Source organism: Lampris incognitus, chromosome 12, assembly GCF_029633865.1.
Source record: "Lampris incognitus isolate fLamInc1 chromosome 12, fLamInc1.hap2, whole genome shotgun sequence".
In the NCBI taxonomy this organism is placed as follows: Eukaryota; Metazoa; Chordata; class Actinopteri; order Lampriformes; family Lampridae; genus Lampris; species Lampris incognitus.
The window spans coordinates 27,931,337-27,949,217 of NC_079222.1; the positions used below are offsets into that span (position 1 = coordinate 27,931,337).

Consider the following 17,881-nt stretch of genomic DNA (forward strand, 5'->3'; position numbering starts at 1 on the left):
GGCTCGAACCCAGGACCTTCTTGCTTTGAGGCGACGGCGCTAACCACCGTGCCTCCCATAACATAATAATGTCAATCTAAATAGTTCCATTCAAACAAGGGTTTCAAAAAGTGCCTCCAAGTAAAAGAAAAGTTGCACTTAAGCAACAACAGAAGACACTTAGAGGAAAGCTGCAGAATGGAACATTAAAATACTTCACAAGCAGTAAGAAAAATAAAATGGAAAAAAACTGAAATATCAATAAGAACTTTACAAAAAGGACATGTTTTAAAAAGTGGGTCATTTTAAAAGTGATTGTGTTGAAGCTCGGCATTTCTTAAAGCTATGACCATAGATCAGCTATTCCCATCCTATATCATTTGATTTTGTGAAATCGGTTAAGTGTCAACTCACCACACTATGGCACTATAGTTGTTTTTCTCCAGTCTTCATTGCTAACATGAAACACTATACCCGACTGCAGTCTGTGCAAGTCTTTTGGCTGACAGGACTCTTATCAAATTAGTCAAATGAAGTCATTTTGACATCACAGGGCTGGGATATACACGGCAACACAAGGCTGCAGTGGCAGAGGAAGAAGCACTCCTTTCTACAAAAAAGATGGTCTTACAGGGCAACCAGCAGACAGAACATCACCAAACCTCAGACTAGGTGAGCACCTTCTCAACATTTTTAACAGCTTTGAGATGATTGTGGAGTTTACTTTAGTTTGGACTATGCACCAGACAACCTCTGACACAGGCAAAAAAAAAAAAAAAGTTAATATGGTTGTAAAATATGTAGTGCATGGTGATCGATTGGTTCTGGTCCTGGCTAGAAGAAGAAACAAACTAAGGGTCAGAACCGGTTTCCTGGTTGAGAGGAAGATCCTCATCTATGTAGGTCACCACAGTACATGGCTATTGTGATTACCTCAGTAGTGAGGGACTCTAATTCATTCCTCCCATCTATAAGATTGCTTATTCAGGGTTTTTACATTATATAAGTACACTTTGCCACCATGAGGAAACAGCATTTTGTATGGCACCTCATTCTAACCCATGAAATAAATACCATGGCAATATTAAATGCCCCTTTTCCACTACATGGTACCGGCTCAACTCGACTCGACTTGACTCACAGTGTCATTTTCCATTACCGTAACAGTACCCCCTCAGTGTAGCTGGTGTGCATTAATTTTGGTACCCGCTCCAGTTTTTTTGGAACCTCGACAAAAGTGGTACCAGAAAAGTGGTAACAGTTACCAAAATGCTGGTATTTTCCAGTAATGGAAAATGAAAAAGTCGAGTCGAGTTGAGCTGGTACCATGTAGTGGAAAAGGGGCATTAGTGTCAAGCCAAATTCTTAAGCTCCGTGTCTTACCCTGCCATGCTGACTATTATAATGTATGCACAATGCTGCACTTTGTCAGTACTGTTCCAGTGCCCATAGTCTTTTCACTGAAAATGAGGTGCATCGTGGGATCTAGGAAATAGTTTGTGCACTCAGAGTCACAAGTCTCTTATAAATGTGCACATGATATTGGAAGACTGGAAGAGAGGGGAGGGTAGTAAAAGGAGAGAGAGAGACAGAAAGAGACAAAATAAGGGGAAATATCACATGCCCCCCTCATGCCATTGTCACAGATGCCTCCCACAGCTGTTATTTGCTGCCATTAAAAGAGCTTTCATACATCCATCTTAAAATAACCCTTTCGATGCAGTACGTACTGCAAGACACGAGTCATCTGGCTGATATATGACATCATTATATCAGAGATGTCAAAAAATAACATGCTAGCCAGCTGCAATTTTTTTTAAATTTTCCTGCATGTTTAGTGTGCATCTATTACTTATAACAGCCCCAACTTGAGCTAAGAAAATCGACAGTTGAATGCTTTAATGCATGCAGTTTTTTTTATCCCAATTCAAGAAATTTACTTGCATAAAGTGGGATTTTATGTTTGCTTTTGACATCTGATATTCTAATTCTTTGGCTCTTTACACCATTTGACATGACAAACCTCCTTAAAATATGCGGAGCTACGTTGTTGCCAACAAGAACCACTGTCTACTGACATATTTCTGCTGAGCATAAAAAGATATAGTTATGATATAGTGTGAATTGCCATGTGCAATCATGTTGGCCAAATGGAAAAAGTTTGAAAAAAAAATCAATTGTCACTCAACAATTCCAAGATTTGGAGTAGCTTAAGTGGCAGAGAGCTTAATCAGATATGAGGGTCAAGAGGCCCACTCACATGTCTTTCATCAGTCACCTTTCACCAGTGGAAAAACAAAGTTAACTAAGAAAGATAGCAACAATTTTACATATTAAATACATTTTTTGTCCCCTTGTTATTCTCCCCTTATCTAGGTGACAAACAATACATACCAGTTTGCTGTTGTGATTTATGTTTTATTATTAGGCCCGCTTGTTGATAATGTTATTTATATGTTTGTAGTCTACAACTACAGACAGCCTACATGCCAGTTTAAAGACAGTTGAGCTGTTTTCCTTCATTGGTGTCCATCATGTTGCCAGTTAAACTCTGTCCCCCAGTCAGACAGTGTTGTTCAAAAGCCAAAGCCCTTGAGATTCAAATATAGTGTTCCAGGCAACCTTTTTTTGGCCTTTGTTACCAAAACAATGATAAACACCCAGTCAGTTGGAAGGTCAGGACACATGACAGACACTCCTTGTCTCCCAGCAAATAATTTAAAGTGCATGATGTCTAAGTAACACTGACTGGCTATGATGAGAAGTATTGGTTAATATATTAAGAATTATTAAGCTAAAGAACAAAAAACAACAACAACAAAAGGACAGGTGACGAACTTCATATTTTTAGAAAGTCTACATTTATACATAATGTGAAACATCTCACCTTTCACACATTCCCTGAGTTTTTTATTTGACCTTGGCAGCAGGCAAATGATCTATTATCCCACTTGTCCTGTTTCCTTTTTAGCCTCTGACTCACTGGTGGCAGTCAGATTTAATTATAGCCACCACAACATTCCATTCAGACAGAATGGGAAGAGATTGGAAGACCTATTGGGAGTGAAAGTTTTAGTGGTGTATGCAAAAACAAAAAAATGGTTAAGATAGTTTAAGGTAACGAGTGAGTTCTGCATCACTTTGGGAACTGGGAGGCATCCCGGCCTCATTTGTAGTACAATTGGATGTCAATGAATCACTTCTCTTTCTCGACTTTTGTCTTTCTTTTTACAGTACTTGAAAACAACAACAATGGGCCAGAAGTTGGACAAAGCTCTAGAGAAAAAGGGGGTGTCTCTTGATGTTTCAGATTGGGCTGAAGAGATAGGAAAGACAGGACAGACAATAAATTTGGAACAGGATGCCCCGACTGACATCAGAGATCAAGCTGGCAGAAGCAACAATTTGACTGCTGGGAGTGCCTGTGGAATCAGTGGGATCAGTGCTGGCAACCTGGGCATTAAGCGGGAAGAAAAGGTCACAGTCACTCCCACCTTAACAGACACCCAGACTGGGGGACCAATTAGACTTTCTTTATGTCAGGAGGAGCACCCTTTCAACACAAGGGGAGGGCGGGAGGGAGGAGACAGCAAAATCAGGCCTGTTGCTCAAATTGCACAGGCGTCAAAAACTGTCCTGTGCTCTGAGAGGAGCATACAAGACGTGGAGCTTGCCAAAACAGAAGCGAAAACCATTAAGGGTATTGCTATGGCCCACACTGGAAAAGCAAGTGCTACAAGTGAAGAACAAGAAAAGAGGAAGAAATCAAAAATGGACCACAGAAAATTATTTGCTGGCAGTCTAATGGATAGAACACAAATCAGAAGTCTAACAACCTCATCTGATCCCACTAATGAGGAAGACTTTGTTGTTCTTGACAGGCATGAGAACCGATTGTCATCAGATGGGGAAATGCCAGAGAATTATGAAGCATCTGTAACAGAAAGAACTAAGGAAGACATTCCCTCTAACTTTGGTGAGGACCGACTTCCACAATCCCTACCATTAAACACGGAGCAAATCGAGAGCTGGCACACTGGACAGTGTGATGAAGAACATCTTTACAAGAGCCAACAAGAAATAGATGATGAGGAGATAAACAGAATAAAAGCACACGCACTTCCATTCACAGTCAGCAGTAAAGAAGCACATGTTAAAAGTTTTCCCTTGGCTTGTTCTGAGGGCGTAATGGGTCCGCATACAGGAGAAGTGACAGGCGCCAGGTGTCGGCTAAAAGGGGGTTATCATACTGGAGCTGCCCACGCTGAGAAAACTGAGAGAGAAGAAATTGCTGAGAAGAGGCAAAACAAAAAGACCCACAGCAAAGGCCAAATTTCTGCAAAGACCAAGGAGAAAGACCCATCAATGGAAAACTGCGTTGGGCCAGTTAAAAAAATGGAATGCAGGAATGACAGTGCACCCAAGTTCACTGTACAGGAGGAACTTGATGAGGAAAGAAGGATTACATGCGGCATGAAGGTAAAGCAGGAAAAATACATGGAAAATACAGCATCTATTTCGGGTGAATCTAACAATCAAAGAAAAAAGGAAAACCACAAATTACGATACACATCGGACATCGCACCGAAGGAGAAAACTGAGCAGTCCCATCAAAATTTTGCTGATACTGTATTGAACAGGGCTAATAAAGGACTCATAGATAGCAATGCTTTGTGCAATAAAATAGAAAATAGCCATGTACACAAGACTACAGTCGACAACCTAAATGCTCATCATAGGAGCTCAGTGATGTCACAACTGCAAAGTAATTCCTCATGTTCAGTTGAACAAAGCGGTTTGATTTCACTCCCATCTCCGCAAATGAATGAACCCTATGATGGTGATACAGAGGTTGCCAGTTTGAAGAGGGATAGTGAACTTTGTCTGTTACCTCCAAGTGGATCATTAGTGACCAGACAACACAGCACTAGTGTGGACTATAAACAGATCGAGGATTCGTCCGCCCCATGTGACTCTCAAGAGGCTCCTATTCAAAGAGACAAGACCAAAATAAAAGGCCCACCTCCCCCAGTCCCAAAAAAACCTAAAAACCATTTGATCAAGCTTAAAACTGCACAGTTACAGTCTGGTGTACAGAGAAGAGGCAAGGATTCCCTGCATGATGAGAAGAGTGTGAGGAGGAGACACACATTTCATTTTAACAAAGGGTTTAGGTACAGTTCATCTAATCAGGACATGTGCTTGCTTTGGGATGACTTGGGTGCTTACACTGTACCACCCAACATACGACCCCTGTCAAGTGATCTTGACTCAAGAGAACTTTATTTACATGAACACAAGGGGCTAAACAGAGGTGACCTGTGTGGCGATATGATCAATTTTGAATACTGGAAAAGCATGGCAAAGTCGTGTTCTGATAAGGAGCCAAAAGACCTTGACATGTTGCAGGGGGGAGCTCTCATGGAGGAACGAGGAAGAAACAAAGCCCCACCACCTACTGTTGCCAAAAAGCCTAAAAACCCATTTGCCTCCTCAGAAACACTTCCTGTCCTTGAGGTTACAGCAGACAAAGAAACTGAAAAGACAAAGTCTGCCTTGCAGGGGACAAGGGCTGTAAACCCTGAGCCCCAGTTGGATATAGTCAGTGCACAGGGCAGACACAGAAAGCATGGTTACTCTGTCTGCAATAAAGAAATAACTGATGACGATCTTAGCAGCGATGGAAATGCAGAGAATGAGCCTGTGGTGGCCAGCTATAAACCTGTGGCTGAACTCATCAAGGAAACAAACCAAATGCACCAGGGGTTTGGACATCAGGGTTGTGACAAACCTGAAGGGGACAATGCTCGAGTTAGAATGCTAGAGCGGAATCCGAGCTTGAAAGTGTCTCAGATGAAAAATGCATTTGATGTCACAAAAAAACCTTTAGAGAAACCGCAAGAAGTAAAACCACCACAAAAGAAAGGTAAGTTCAAACGTTTTGTTAATGTCTCTACTTCTCTCGTCAGTCCGAGCTATTAGTTTATTTACATACACAGGCGCTCACCCAATTACTTGCATGTGTTTGTAGTTATACACACCACTGAGCATTTCATTTGATTGTGGCACAAAATCTTCTAAACACAACTGATATGGTCTCTATTAGTGTCAGGCATAGCGGCACCCATCTTAGGTTCACACAAGGCAACTTTCCCAAAGACTTTCAGTGCTAGCCTTTTTTCTTTTTTCTACTACTTTATTAATCCCCATGGGGCAATTCTTCCTCTGCATTTAACCCATCCTAGCTGTGTAGCTAGGAGCAGTGGCCAGCCGCTATGCAGCACCTGGGGGCCAACTCCAGTTTGTCTTCCCATTGCCTCAGTCAGGGGCACAGACAGGAGTATTAACCCTAACATGCATGTCTTTCTGATGGTGGGGGAAACTGGAGCCCCTGGAGAAAACCCACCGCAGACACAGGGAGAACATGCAAACACAGAGGACGACCTGGAATAACCCCCAAGGTTGGACAACCCCGGAGTTCGAACCCAGGGTTTGAATAAAAATGAACATTTACATAACTTTTTGACAAAGATTTGAATCCATAAAATTGCGAGGAACATCAAGCCATTCAAAGACAATAGGTGTATCTGAACTCTTGTTACTTTCCTTGTAAAACCAAAATTTGTTATCTTAACTGCCACAGCAAGTGGTGCTGCCTGACTTAACATTATACAAGTCTGACTAGGTATGCACACAACAGAGAGAGGAGAGGACAATAGCTGCTTAAGAAAAAAAAACATGCATTTGCATTAATAAAAGCAGATAACAAGAATAAAGAGTTTGGAACAAGAGTTTATTTCATAAAAAGATTTAAACTGTAGCTCAACAGCTTCCTCGGCATAGGCAAGTTGCTCGACTAAAGTTGAATTTCATTTTATAAATAATCATAAGTAGTAAAGAATCAATACACTCTACTAAGGTGTATTCTGCTAATCTAGGTGCTGATCCTCAAAGTGAATAACAAAAAAAAAAATATTTAAAAACCTGGACACATGTTTATATCCACTCAAACTCCCCCACACAAAAACACACATTAAAATGTCACAAAAGAAGGAAACAAATGCAAGCCAATTTGCACGTTTACCTCAATGGATGAATGTTGATTCGACATTTCAAATGCCCGTTTTGGCAACATAAATATATTAATGCTAAAAATCAATGTATTTGATCAAATATAAATGATGCTACATTTATTTAAATGATGGTTTACACAACTCAAGTAACACCATTTATTTGTGGATGGAGAGACACATTTGTTTGCTTATTTGCATTCAACAAAGCTAAATATTGATTTGCGAATGTAGTTTTTGTTTATCTTTTTTCCATCCCCCCCCCCCTTTTTTGCCGATCCGGGGAGGGCTGCAGACTACCACATGCCTCCTCCAATACATGTGGAGTCGTCAGCCACTTCTTTTCACCTGACAGTGATGAGTTTCACCAGGCGGACGTAGCATGGAAGAACCGATCAGAGGAGGCGCTAGTGTAGCAACCAGAACATATACCCACATCCGGCTTCCCCCTGCAGACACAGCCAATTGTTTCTATAGGGATGCCCGACCAAGCCAGAGGTAACACGAGGATTCGAACCAGCGATCCCTGACCGCTACACTACCCGGCCACCCCCTTCTTTTTTCGATTACTGTTTCTAATTTTTTATTTATTACATATATAATATTTGTCAACTGTAACGGACAATTCCTTCCATAGGGTGTCTCCCCGCCTGCCGCCCAATGACTGCTGGGATAGGCTCCAGCATCCCCGCGACCCTGACAACAGGAAAAGCAGTTTAGATAATGGATGGATGGATGGATGGATGGATGGATGGATGGATGGATGGATGGATGGATGGATGGATGGATGGATGGATGGATGGACCATGTAGACAGCAGTCATTCATTTTCAGTAACAGCTGGCAATAAGGAGCAGCCAACGCCATGTTGTTGGTTGCAGTGCTGAGTAAAGTGATCATCAGAATAGAGTTGCAGAACATTAAGTATTAGTCTAGACTACATGTGGAATGATTTAAACCCTTTTGCATAGCTAATGTAATTTAACACTATACATCTCTCCGCAGATATGTTGAGGCGAGTAGTGCGACAGAGCAAGTTCCGCCATGTCTTTGGTCAGGCTGTGAGGAATGACCAGTGCTATGACGACATCCGTGTCTCCAAAGTCACATGGGATAGCTCCTTTTGTGCAGTCAACCCCAAGTTTGTAGCCATCATCATAGAGGCTTTTGGGGGTGGAGCTTTCCTTGTCCTACCATTACAAAAGGTGAGTGTTTCTGTGTCTCTTAACCCCCTCTACTACCATTTGAGAAGAAAATAAGGTAAATTAACATCCCGCTTCTCATGTATATTAGATAAGCCCACCCCTGGAAACCTGTAGAACAGACACCCGAAACCCCCCATGGAAACCGCAGCATGGTGGCTCAGTGGTTAGCACTGTCGCCTTACAGCAAGAAGGCCCTGGGTTCGAACGCCCGTCCCAGGTCCCAGGTCCCAGGTCCCAGGTCCAAGGTCCTTACTATGTGGAGTATGCATGTTCTCCTCATGTCTGTGTGGTTTTCCTCTGGGTGCTCCGGTTTCCTCCCACCATCAGAAAGACATGTATGTTAGGGTTAATACTCCTGCCTGTGCCCCTAACCGTGAGAATATGAAGAAATAACTGTGCCTAGCTACACGGCTAGGATGGGCTAAATGCAGAGAGTGAATTTCATTGTATGTATGTACAAATGACAAATAAAATGTATTATGTTCTATTCTTCTACTGAGCCAGGCCAAGTTAAGAGGGATTGCTGTGTGATTTTTATGTATTTATTTTAAAGCATGTGCTAAAATTTTGTGTCTAAATATAAATGACATTTATAATGAAATGAAATGAAACAGTAATGATGAAATGAAATGAAATTATCCCTGTGACCCTGAGAGCAGGATAAGTGGTTTGGATGTTGAATGGGTGGATGAAATGAAACATTTGATTATTGATGGCCATTATCAAAGGCAAACTCAATGTAGAAAGATAAGGCTTGCAGTAGCAGCGCTGCAGCAGCAATGCTGTCAATGTGGACACCACATGCATGCAAGCTGCAGCAGTTCAACGAGGTAGCCATCACGCACAGGTAGAGGTAAGTGGTGTGGAATAGGCCTAATAGTTATATGTTGGCTCGGGAAAAGTCAAACCCTATCAAGCACAGCTTAAAACTAGAATACCTCAAGGCTCCATCCAGGGTCCTAATATTTTCTGTCTACATACATTCTCTTAGTTATATAATTTGTTGGCTTTCCATTGTTTTGCTGATGACATACAATTATGTTGGTCTGTACTCAAAGATACAAGCAGTACTTACACCCTAAAAGACTGTCTCGGAAATAGTTAACAGTGGATGGCACAAAACTTTCTTGCGCCTGAATGACATAAATCTAAGGTTGATTATTTGGCTTATAAAAGGCCACATACAAATTTCAGAAAAAAAGTTGGTGTTTTTGTATTTAATATCAAGCAGTCTTGGGAGTTATTTCTGGTTCTGGTTTAAATTTTGAGAAACAAGTCTAGACGGTTTTTCACTTGGGATTCTACTCGGAAAAAAGATCAACTTGGGAAAACATTTATGCTTTTTCTTCTTAAATTGACAGTTGCAGCTTGCTATACTCCTGTCTTTTTTTTTAAGCAGAATTGACAATTGTGTCTACATCACTATTAAATATTATTTCCACCAATCGGGAATTTCCTTGGATGTAAATGCTGTGACATCAAATAGGCTCAGCACAGAGAGTAAGGCTTTAAGTAATGGGATTGTAGGCTGTTAAATCATAGTTTTACACTATTTTCCTGTGCTGAAAGAAATTTTATTCTGCTTCCTACTTGCTGCCTTCTGTGTCACTTTCTGCCGTCTTGTCTGTGGACGTTGATTTCAGGTCATGTGTACTGTCTCTTCTGTCTTTAATCTTGAGAGCGGTGGCGTTCCCCTTAGTCTTGCGCTTATATGACAGCATGCAGCAAAGAAAATGGCAGCCTGCTTGTTGCAATAGGACAGCAATACAAATTCTCTTCCAACTTTATTAATGGTAGTCAAACATGCCTGAAACTTATTTTACAATTTCCTGACATTACCAGTTACTAAGTTACCAACTCAGTGTGTATTTGTTTTACATTTACGATCCCTTAATGTCTTATGTTTTTGGAGAAGAACTCAATTAATGTTAATGCCTCAGCAGTACATAGTAATTAGAGTTGCCCTTACTATTGTACCTAAAGATATCTACCAACCAGGCTTAATTGTTTATCATGCTCACTGTGCTAACTGAGCTACCTTCTGTCTTTTGTTTTCCAGACTGGGCGTATAGACATGGGCTACCCTACAGTGTGTGGACATCAAGGCCCCGTGTTGGACATTGACTGGTGTCCTCATAATGACCTTGTCATTGCTAGCGGCTCAGAGGATTACACCGTCATGGTAGATATAAAATTTTATTAATTAATTAAAACAGGTTCGGTCAGGTTGATGATGTCATGCTAGTGGTGTGTATTTGTGCTGCATGTGACTGGTGGTCATATGCAACACAAATAATAGCCACTGAACTTATACTTTACTGAACAGACAATATTTTAGTGCTATTGCTCTTTAGTGCCTGTTGGTGTTAGATCATCTTTTGTTGTTTGTGATTTCTCACAGTTGCTCCGTTTACAATCAAATACTTTATGTTTTCAAATATATTTTCTGTCATGTTTCTCTATTATTCAGAATTTCCTATTTTATGGGTTTAAAATTGATATCAAGTCTAAGAACATTGGAAAAACTGATATTTCTTTCCTCTATCGGTTTAATGACTTACCCTCAGGCTAAGTATTGTTCATACATGTATGTCTGTCTAAAAAATTATCTTATTTTAGGTTTGGCAAATCCCTGAGAATGGGCTTGTTAATCCCCTTTCAAAGCCCATTGTTGTGTTGGAAGGGCACTCGAAGCGGGTTGGCATTGTGACTTGGCACCCAACAGCGCACAATGTACTCCTCAGTGCAGGTAACTACTAATTAAAGTTCCTCGTCCTTTGTGTGCCCTTTAACCTGAAATGTCATCTGTTTTGACATTTGTTGTTGCATTTGTTCAGTAAGCATAGCAAAACTTAGAATCTGATCTTCTGTTGCTGAAGTAAGAACTTACGATAAACTTGATTTTAAATGGCTATGTGTATCCATTTTAGGTTGTGACAACCAGATCATCATCTGGAATGTGGGCACAGGAGAGATGATGATCAACCTGGAGGATATGCACCCTGATCTTATCTTTAGTGTTAGTTGGAGCCACAATGGCAGCCTCATCTGCACTACCTGCAAGGATAAGAAGCTCCGCGTTATTGACCCTCGCAAGCAAAGACTTGTGGCAGTAAGTGAAAACTGTGGGGTCTTGGGAGATAAGGATAATGAATGAGTAGCATATTCTCTTATTTCAGCTGTCTGACAAGTATGTCTCTTTTAAAGGAGAACGATAAAGCCCACGAGGGTGCCAGGCCAATGAAAGCAATTTTTCTAGCAGACGGAAAAATCTTCACCACTGGCTTCAGTTATCTGAGTGAGCGCCAACTAGCCTTGTGGAAACCGGTATTTCACCCTACTAACCTCGTTTAAAACATAACACACTTGAATGTTAGACACATGTATGCACTGCTGCCCAAGCAACACTCAGCTTTTAAATACCAATGTTTCTGTTCTCAGGAAAACATGGACGAGCCATTATCGATTCAAGAGATGGACACTAGTAATGGAGTTCTGCTGCCCTTCTATGACCCAGACACCAGTGTAGTGTATCTCTGTGGAAAGGTTAGCAAGCTTTCTTGAATTAGAGCGTTTCCTTTTTTATGGCGGCTGCCATACCAACATGTACCCTTGCTCTGCGAAATGACAGAAGCTAAGCAGGTATGGGCTTGGCGAGCACTTGGATGGGAGACCTCCAAGTAAAACTGAGTCACTGCTGGAAGGGGTGTTGGTAGGCCAGTAGGGGGTAGTCGTCCCTCTGGTCCTAATAAAAACAACAAATATCAAATCCGAATGCCGCAGTGCAGTGACGGGGACACTGTGCTGTAGGAGATGCAGTCCTTCAGATGAGACGTTAAACCGAGGTTCTGACTTACTGTGGTGATTAAAGATCCCATGGCATTTATCACAAAGAGTAGGGGGTTCCCCGGTTCCCTGGCAGAATTCCCAACCTGGCTCTCTCCATCTGGCCACCTATACCACAACCCCCCCCCCCCCCAGTAATAGACTCAATGATTCCTCCCTCTCCACCTCAAGCTGATGTGTGGAGAGCATTCTGGTGCAAAATGGCTGCCCGGCATCACCTATCTGGGTGCTACACATTGATGGTGGTTGAAGTGAGTTACCCCCTTCAATGTGAAGCGCTTTGGGTGTCTAGAAAAGCGCTATATAAATGTCATTATTATTATTATTATTATTGTAGCTATTCATAAGTTGCCAAACTCTAAACTGTCATTGCATCACATCAGGGTGACAGTAGCATCAAGTACTTTGAGATCACAGATGAAGCACCATACGTCCACTACCTTAGCACCTTTTCCACCAAGAAGTCCCAGAGGGGCATGGGATTCATGCCCAAGAGAGGCCTGACTGTCAACAAATGTGAAATTGCAAGGTACCAACTAGTTTCTTGCTGCCAGAAGCCTCTTAAATAACCAGTAGAGGGCAGTCGTGTGTTTGCAGATGGCCCTGTAGAGTCAACAGCTACTGTATCACAGTGATGCTGTGCATTAGATGTAAATAACAGAATTAATTCTCTTTAGTGAGGCTACTTTTATTCATTTCCTTTTTCTATCTGTATATAAAATATTGGTTCTGTCTTCAGGTTTTATAAACTGCATGAGAGAAAATGTGAACCAATCATCATGACAGTCCCCCGTAAGGTACAGCTACCATTACATCCTGGAAATAATTCATGAATCCGACTGCATTATAAGATTTACCTTGCTTCTGTCCTTTATTTCCATCTCATTTTTACCTGAATTTTGCTCTCTTTTTATAATATCTGCATGTGCACACTTATCTGCACTCCCAGTCGGACCTATTCCAGGATGACTTGTATCCAGACACAGCTGGACCAGATCCTTCCCTGGAGGCGGAGGACTGGTTTGCTGGGCAGAATGGAGACCCCATCCTTATCTCAATGAAAGGGGGTTATGTCCCTGGGAAGAGCCGTGAACTTAAGGTGGTTAGAACTTATTCCCTGGAGACTAAGTCAGCCTCTAAAGCTGAATACACGTCGGGTGTCCCAAAGACAGTGTCTCCACAGGTGAGTATTATAATTTACACTGTTGTTAGGTGGCTGCTGAATTAGGGAAAAAAACTGTTAAACTTGGTTTGTAATACCTGTAATATTTACTTTTTTGTTACATACTCGAGCATACTAAGCAGCACACTTTAAGAGTCACTGATTGTTGCTCTATATTATACTTTTCCACTGTTTCATCTTAAACTGCACCAATTCTTTAGAGAATGTTTGCCTTTTTACCTTCAATACTTGTAATTTTAAAGAAACATGTGATTGCTAAATTATTGCTTTCATTACTCGCGTTGCTTAAGTAGAATATGAGCGAGAGTCTTTAAAATAGATTATTGTTGTTATTCACCCTTATGTATATATTTTTTTAATCAGAAAATGGAAGCCAAACTGGAGGAGGTAGTGAGAGAGTTGAAGTCACTCAGGGACCGTGTCATCCGTCAACACCATCGAATTGCCAACTTGGAAGAGCAAGTTGCCAAGGTTGTCATGTAAAACACTATCTGGTCTGAGAACCATTCATTACTGCACAGTTCGATAAAGAACCCATTTATGGATCAGAATTTTGGATTTTTTGCCAAAGTTCCTGAGGATTTGCTTATCATGTGATCACCTCCCTCCAAAGGTTTGCCCATTCTTTCTGCATCATTTTGCTGTGTGAGGTTATTGTTATTGCTGCAAACTTATAATGTTCAAGATTGCCCCTGTTGGATGGTGTAGATTTCGGTTGTTTTTTTGTCTGCCGAAAGCACTGAAGAAGGTACATGCTACTGCCAAGTCATTCAAAGGCCTCACAGTCGATAACATAAACATAGATTCTGGCCACCAACAAAACCTGTTCATTCAGGGCTCTCATAATGTGTTTTGCCAAATTTGACAGTGTTCGGTTTCACGTATAGCCTTCACCCCCCCTTTTTTTTCCCACCCCAACTGTTCTTGGCCAGTTACCCCACTCTTCTGAGCGGGCCCAGTCGCTGGTCCACCCCCTCTGCCAATCCGGGGAGGGCTGCAGACTACATCATGCCTCCTCCAATACATGTGGAGTCTCTAGCCGCTTCTTTTCACCTGACAGTGAGGAGTTTCTTCAGGGGGACGTAGCACATGGGAGGATCACGCTATTCCCCCCAGTTCCCCCTCCCCCAAACAGGCGCCCTGACCGACCAGAGGAGGTGCTGGTGCAGCGACCAGGACACATACCCACATCCGGCTTCCCACCCACAGACACGGCCAATTGTGTCTGTAGGGATGCTCGACCAAGCCAGAGGTAACACGAGAATTTGAACCGGCGATCCCCATGTTGGTAGGCAACGGAATAGACCACCACGCCACCCGGACACCCCATTGCCTTCACATTTTATTTGTTTTCTCGTGTTGTACATTCCAGCCACAGCCTGAAAGAATGATTTAGTCAAATGGAAGAATTGTCTCAAACACTATGTTGTTACTCTTTTTTCAGTATCAGTTTGCTTTTGTTGATAATCATCAGCTCTTGGGATGTGAAAGAAGTCCTCCCAATGCATTTAGCTATTCTGTGCTCAAAATGTTATTTGGGGTGGACAAGCGTTACCTGGAAACTGCATCTCTCTCTGGTGTAGATGTGCAAATGTAGTGCTGCCTCATCATGGTCAAGGGTCAAACTGAAGTCACCCTCATTGGTGCAAATTTGTTGTTGGGAAGGGACCACTCACTTAGCACCTATCACAGAACGCTCCTGAAAAATAGTTCTGTGTACATAATAAAGACTTTTAATGCAAATTTGTTTCCTTCTTTCTATGTTTGGCTTTCATCAATGTTTTATATCACAGTCAGCCTTGTCTGCTTCCGGGCTTCACTGGATTCGGCTTTGCTTCTGGCAACAAGTGATGTATTGTAGTGTACATCAAAGAGGCTATGTTGGATTCTTCATTGCTTTTCTGGGCTAAATAAACATAGCTCTCTGGTTCTGATTTCCTGTTCTGGCTTGGTATCATGGCTGCTTCTCCCAGTCAGAATAAGGGTCCTAGAATGAGCTGTATTTTTTGTTGCAGAGCCAAAGGTGCAGGTCACCGCATGGAAAGGAGACAATGAGCAGAGTGATGGCATTTAGTACAAGAATAGATGTGGCCAACTGGTCGGTAGATCGACAGATAGATAGACAGACAGACAGACAGACAGACAGACAGATAGATAGATAGATAGATAGATAGATAGATAGATAGATAGATAGATAGATAGATAGATAGATAGATAGATAGATGGATAGATGGATAGATGGATAGATAGATAGATAGATAGATAGATAGATAGATAGATAGATAGATAGATAGATAGATAGATAGATAGATAGATAGATAGATAGATAGATAGATAGATAGATAGATAGATAGATAGATAGATAGATACTTTATTGATCCTGGGGGAAATTGAAGTGTCATTACTGCTCGCATAATTCAAAAGGACTCAATATCAAACATGTACACAATTGCAAGAATATAAAGCAAAATACTGTAGAGATTATGCACAATATAAAGAACTGAACTGAAGTACTCGATGCCTATAAAATAAGATAGAGTAAAGAGTTGTATATTTCTGTTGCTTGGGCAGAAATCACAGTGAGGGTGGGCACAGAGAAAATCAGGTGGGCCTAGCCTGTCCAAGACCAATCATACTTAATAGGTTCCGAAACGCGTATGTTAATCAAATAGGCCATTACAACTATACTTGCCTGAATAGAATGGAATACAATAGAATAGAACTTTATTTGGCATTGTACAAGTACAACGAAATTTGAAAGTGCAGTTCTTATCAGTGCAAAGATCAATATGAAAAGAATAAAAAACATAAAACACACACACATTCAATTCTACATTCTACTGGACACCAACATATTGCACAAAAAGTCAGGAACACTTAGCAGCATTTAGTGCAGTTATGGCTCGGGGATAGAAGCTTTCTTTAGTCTGTTTGTCCGAGCTCTTATTGTCCTGTAACGTCTGCCCGAGGGCAGCAGTTCAAACAGATGGTGTCCTGGGTGGGGTCCCAGTCCCACCCAGGACACCAAATGCTACACAGTTTAATCACACAAGGTTTATACATCACCAGAGGTAATATTACAGGCATCAAGACAAACATTAACAGCATCACGTAGCCTGACACAGCAGCCACATATTCTCACACACACACCAGCACACAATCCAATTGTACATTCAACAAAAACTATACCCAACAAACCACAATATTGAAATAGGCAACAGGCTACTACAGTCTGAAACACTGAAATTATTTCATTATAGTTCAACAAGTCAGTTAATTCTCTTTCAAAGGAGAGCAGGGACAGAGAGTTCAGTCTGTATGTCATCACTGATGCCCCGAAGCCAGTTTTTATCCGACTTTCAGGTGAAAAGTCTTTTAACAGTACAGCTTGTTATGGGTAGGGTGACGAGGGCCTGTAGGAGACGATTCATTTTGGGAAATGTGTCACCGGGGCATGCGTCGAGCCAAGGCTGGATTAGTACCCCCAGCGGTCCCTGGGCACTGAAGCTCATATCCCACCCCCACACACCCACGCAAACACCACACCCACCCCACGCCCCAGCCTTTAAACCCCACCTTAATTATTTTGAGCTTCCAGTCAAGCTGGCATGTCAAATCCACCAGACCATAATCACACACCCACTGGTCAAAGGCTGAATAACCAGTCCAGCTGAGCAGGTATGCCTATACAGTTCAATATACCAAGTACTGCCATTTCACTCACAAATCACAAGACAAGGAAACAAATCACCCCAAGGCAGTGTATGACTCTAGACTATGACAATATTTGTGTTCATGGAAAACCACCCAAGCAGACAGCACACCAGTTATTACTGATACATAATAATGTGACTGACTAGGAGTAGGCTTACAACAATGCCATCCTAAGGTAATCAGACAGCACAGCTGAATGTGGGTTTCAAAACAAGGCTCACTAAGTGAGCTAGGCATCTTCACACAGAACTGCAAAAACCAACATATAATGAACTTGACAAACTGACTCCAATACAATATAGCAGCATCACACCACAGTGATGCAATACACATGTTATGCAAACAGCACATCAAATAAACTCATCCACAAAATATACAGCAACACACAATCACAACAGATAATACTGCTCAGTGCACAGACAACATAATCAAAATGGTTCTTACCTTTAGAAGTTATTCTTTCTTGACTTTTTCTTTGCAAACTCTGTGATCCAAGTCCTCAAAATCCTGCTCCCTCACAAGCTCAGACTCGATGGCCATTGGGAGAGAGCGCTGAAAGCCCTTTCTGGCCCATAGTTGTTCTGAGTTCATTTTTTATCCGCTTCAGCTGTGAAAATGTCCTCTTCCCCACAGTTGGATACAGGCAGTGTGAGAAAAAGAAAAACCGTTGGGGAAGGTTGTCTGGAGTCCATTCCTCAGTACAACTTGCAATAGGTTTGCAGGAGTCTTATCTTGCTCGGTGCTGACAAAAGACCTAAACTTTCTACTATTTGGTCATCCCTGTCTGATCGTTTCTTCTCCAGTTTTTTCGTCGCTTCCCCTATCCTGTTGTGCCCCCTAGCAGAGGCAGTGTGTCGCTGCTGGAGCTAAAGACTTCTGGGCTAA

At 41.7% G+C, this 17,881-nt stretch overlaps 1 protein-coding gene across 4 annotated transcripts; it reads left to right on the forward strand.

The window, feature by feature from the left end:
* The first annotated feature begins 8,053 nt into the window (after positions 1-8,053).
* LOC130121699 (coronin-1C-A-like) lies at positions 8,054-13,981 on the forward strand. 4 transcript variants are annotated; one of them, XM_056290560.1, is made up of 10 exons: positions 8,054-8,253; positions 10,313-10,435; positions 10,873-11,002; positions 11,184-11,365; positions 11,461-11,580; positions 11,695-11,799; positions 12,483-12,628; positions 12,839-12,896; positions 13,049-13,306; positions 13,646-13,981. In XM_056290560.1, exons 1-10 carry the CDS (start codon positions 8,056-8,058, stop codon positions 13,763-13,765), a joined length of 1,440 nt encoding a protein of 479 aa, XP_056146535.1. In that variant the 5' UTR covers positions 8,054-8,055; the 3' UTR covers positions 13,766-13,981. The 4 variants fall into 4 exon arrangements, with proteins under 4 accessions (XP_056146535.1, XP_056146531.1, XP_056146533.1 ...); XM_056290556.1 differs by having other exon boundaries at positions 8,056-8,253; positions 13,049-13,303; XM_056290558.1 differs by having other exon boundaries at positions 8,056-8,253; positions 13,049-13,286; positions 13,656-13,981.
* The last annotated feature ends 3,900 nt before the right edge of the window (positions 13,982-17,881 follow it).

Coding starts and splice junctions, on each gene's coding strand:
- LOC130121699 (XM_056290560.1), top strand. CDS start 8,056: ATGTTGAGGCGAGTAGTGCGACAGAGCAAGTTCCGCCATGTCTTTGGT. Junction 10,436..10,872: donor CAGAGGATTACACCGTCATG/GTAGATATAAAA, acceptor ATCTTATTTTAG/GTTTGGCAAATCCCTGAGAA. Junction 11,581..11,694: donor AACTAGCCTTGTGGAAACCG/GTATTTCACCCT, acceptor TTCTGTTCTCAG/GAAAACATGGACGAGCCATT.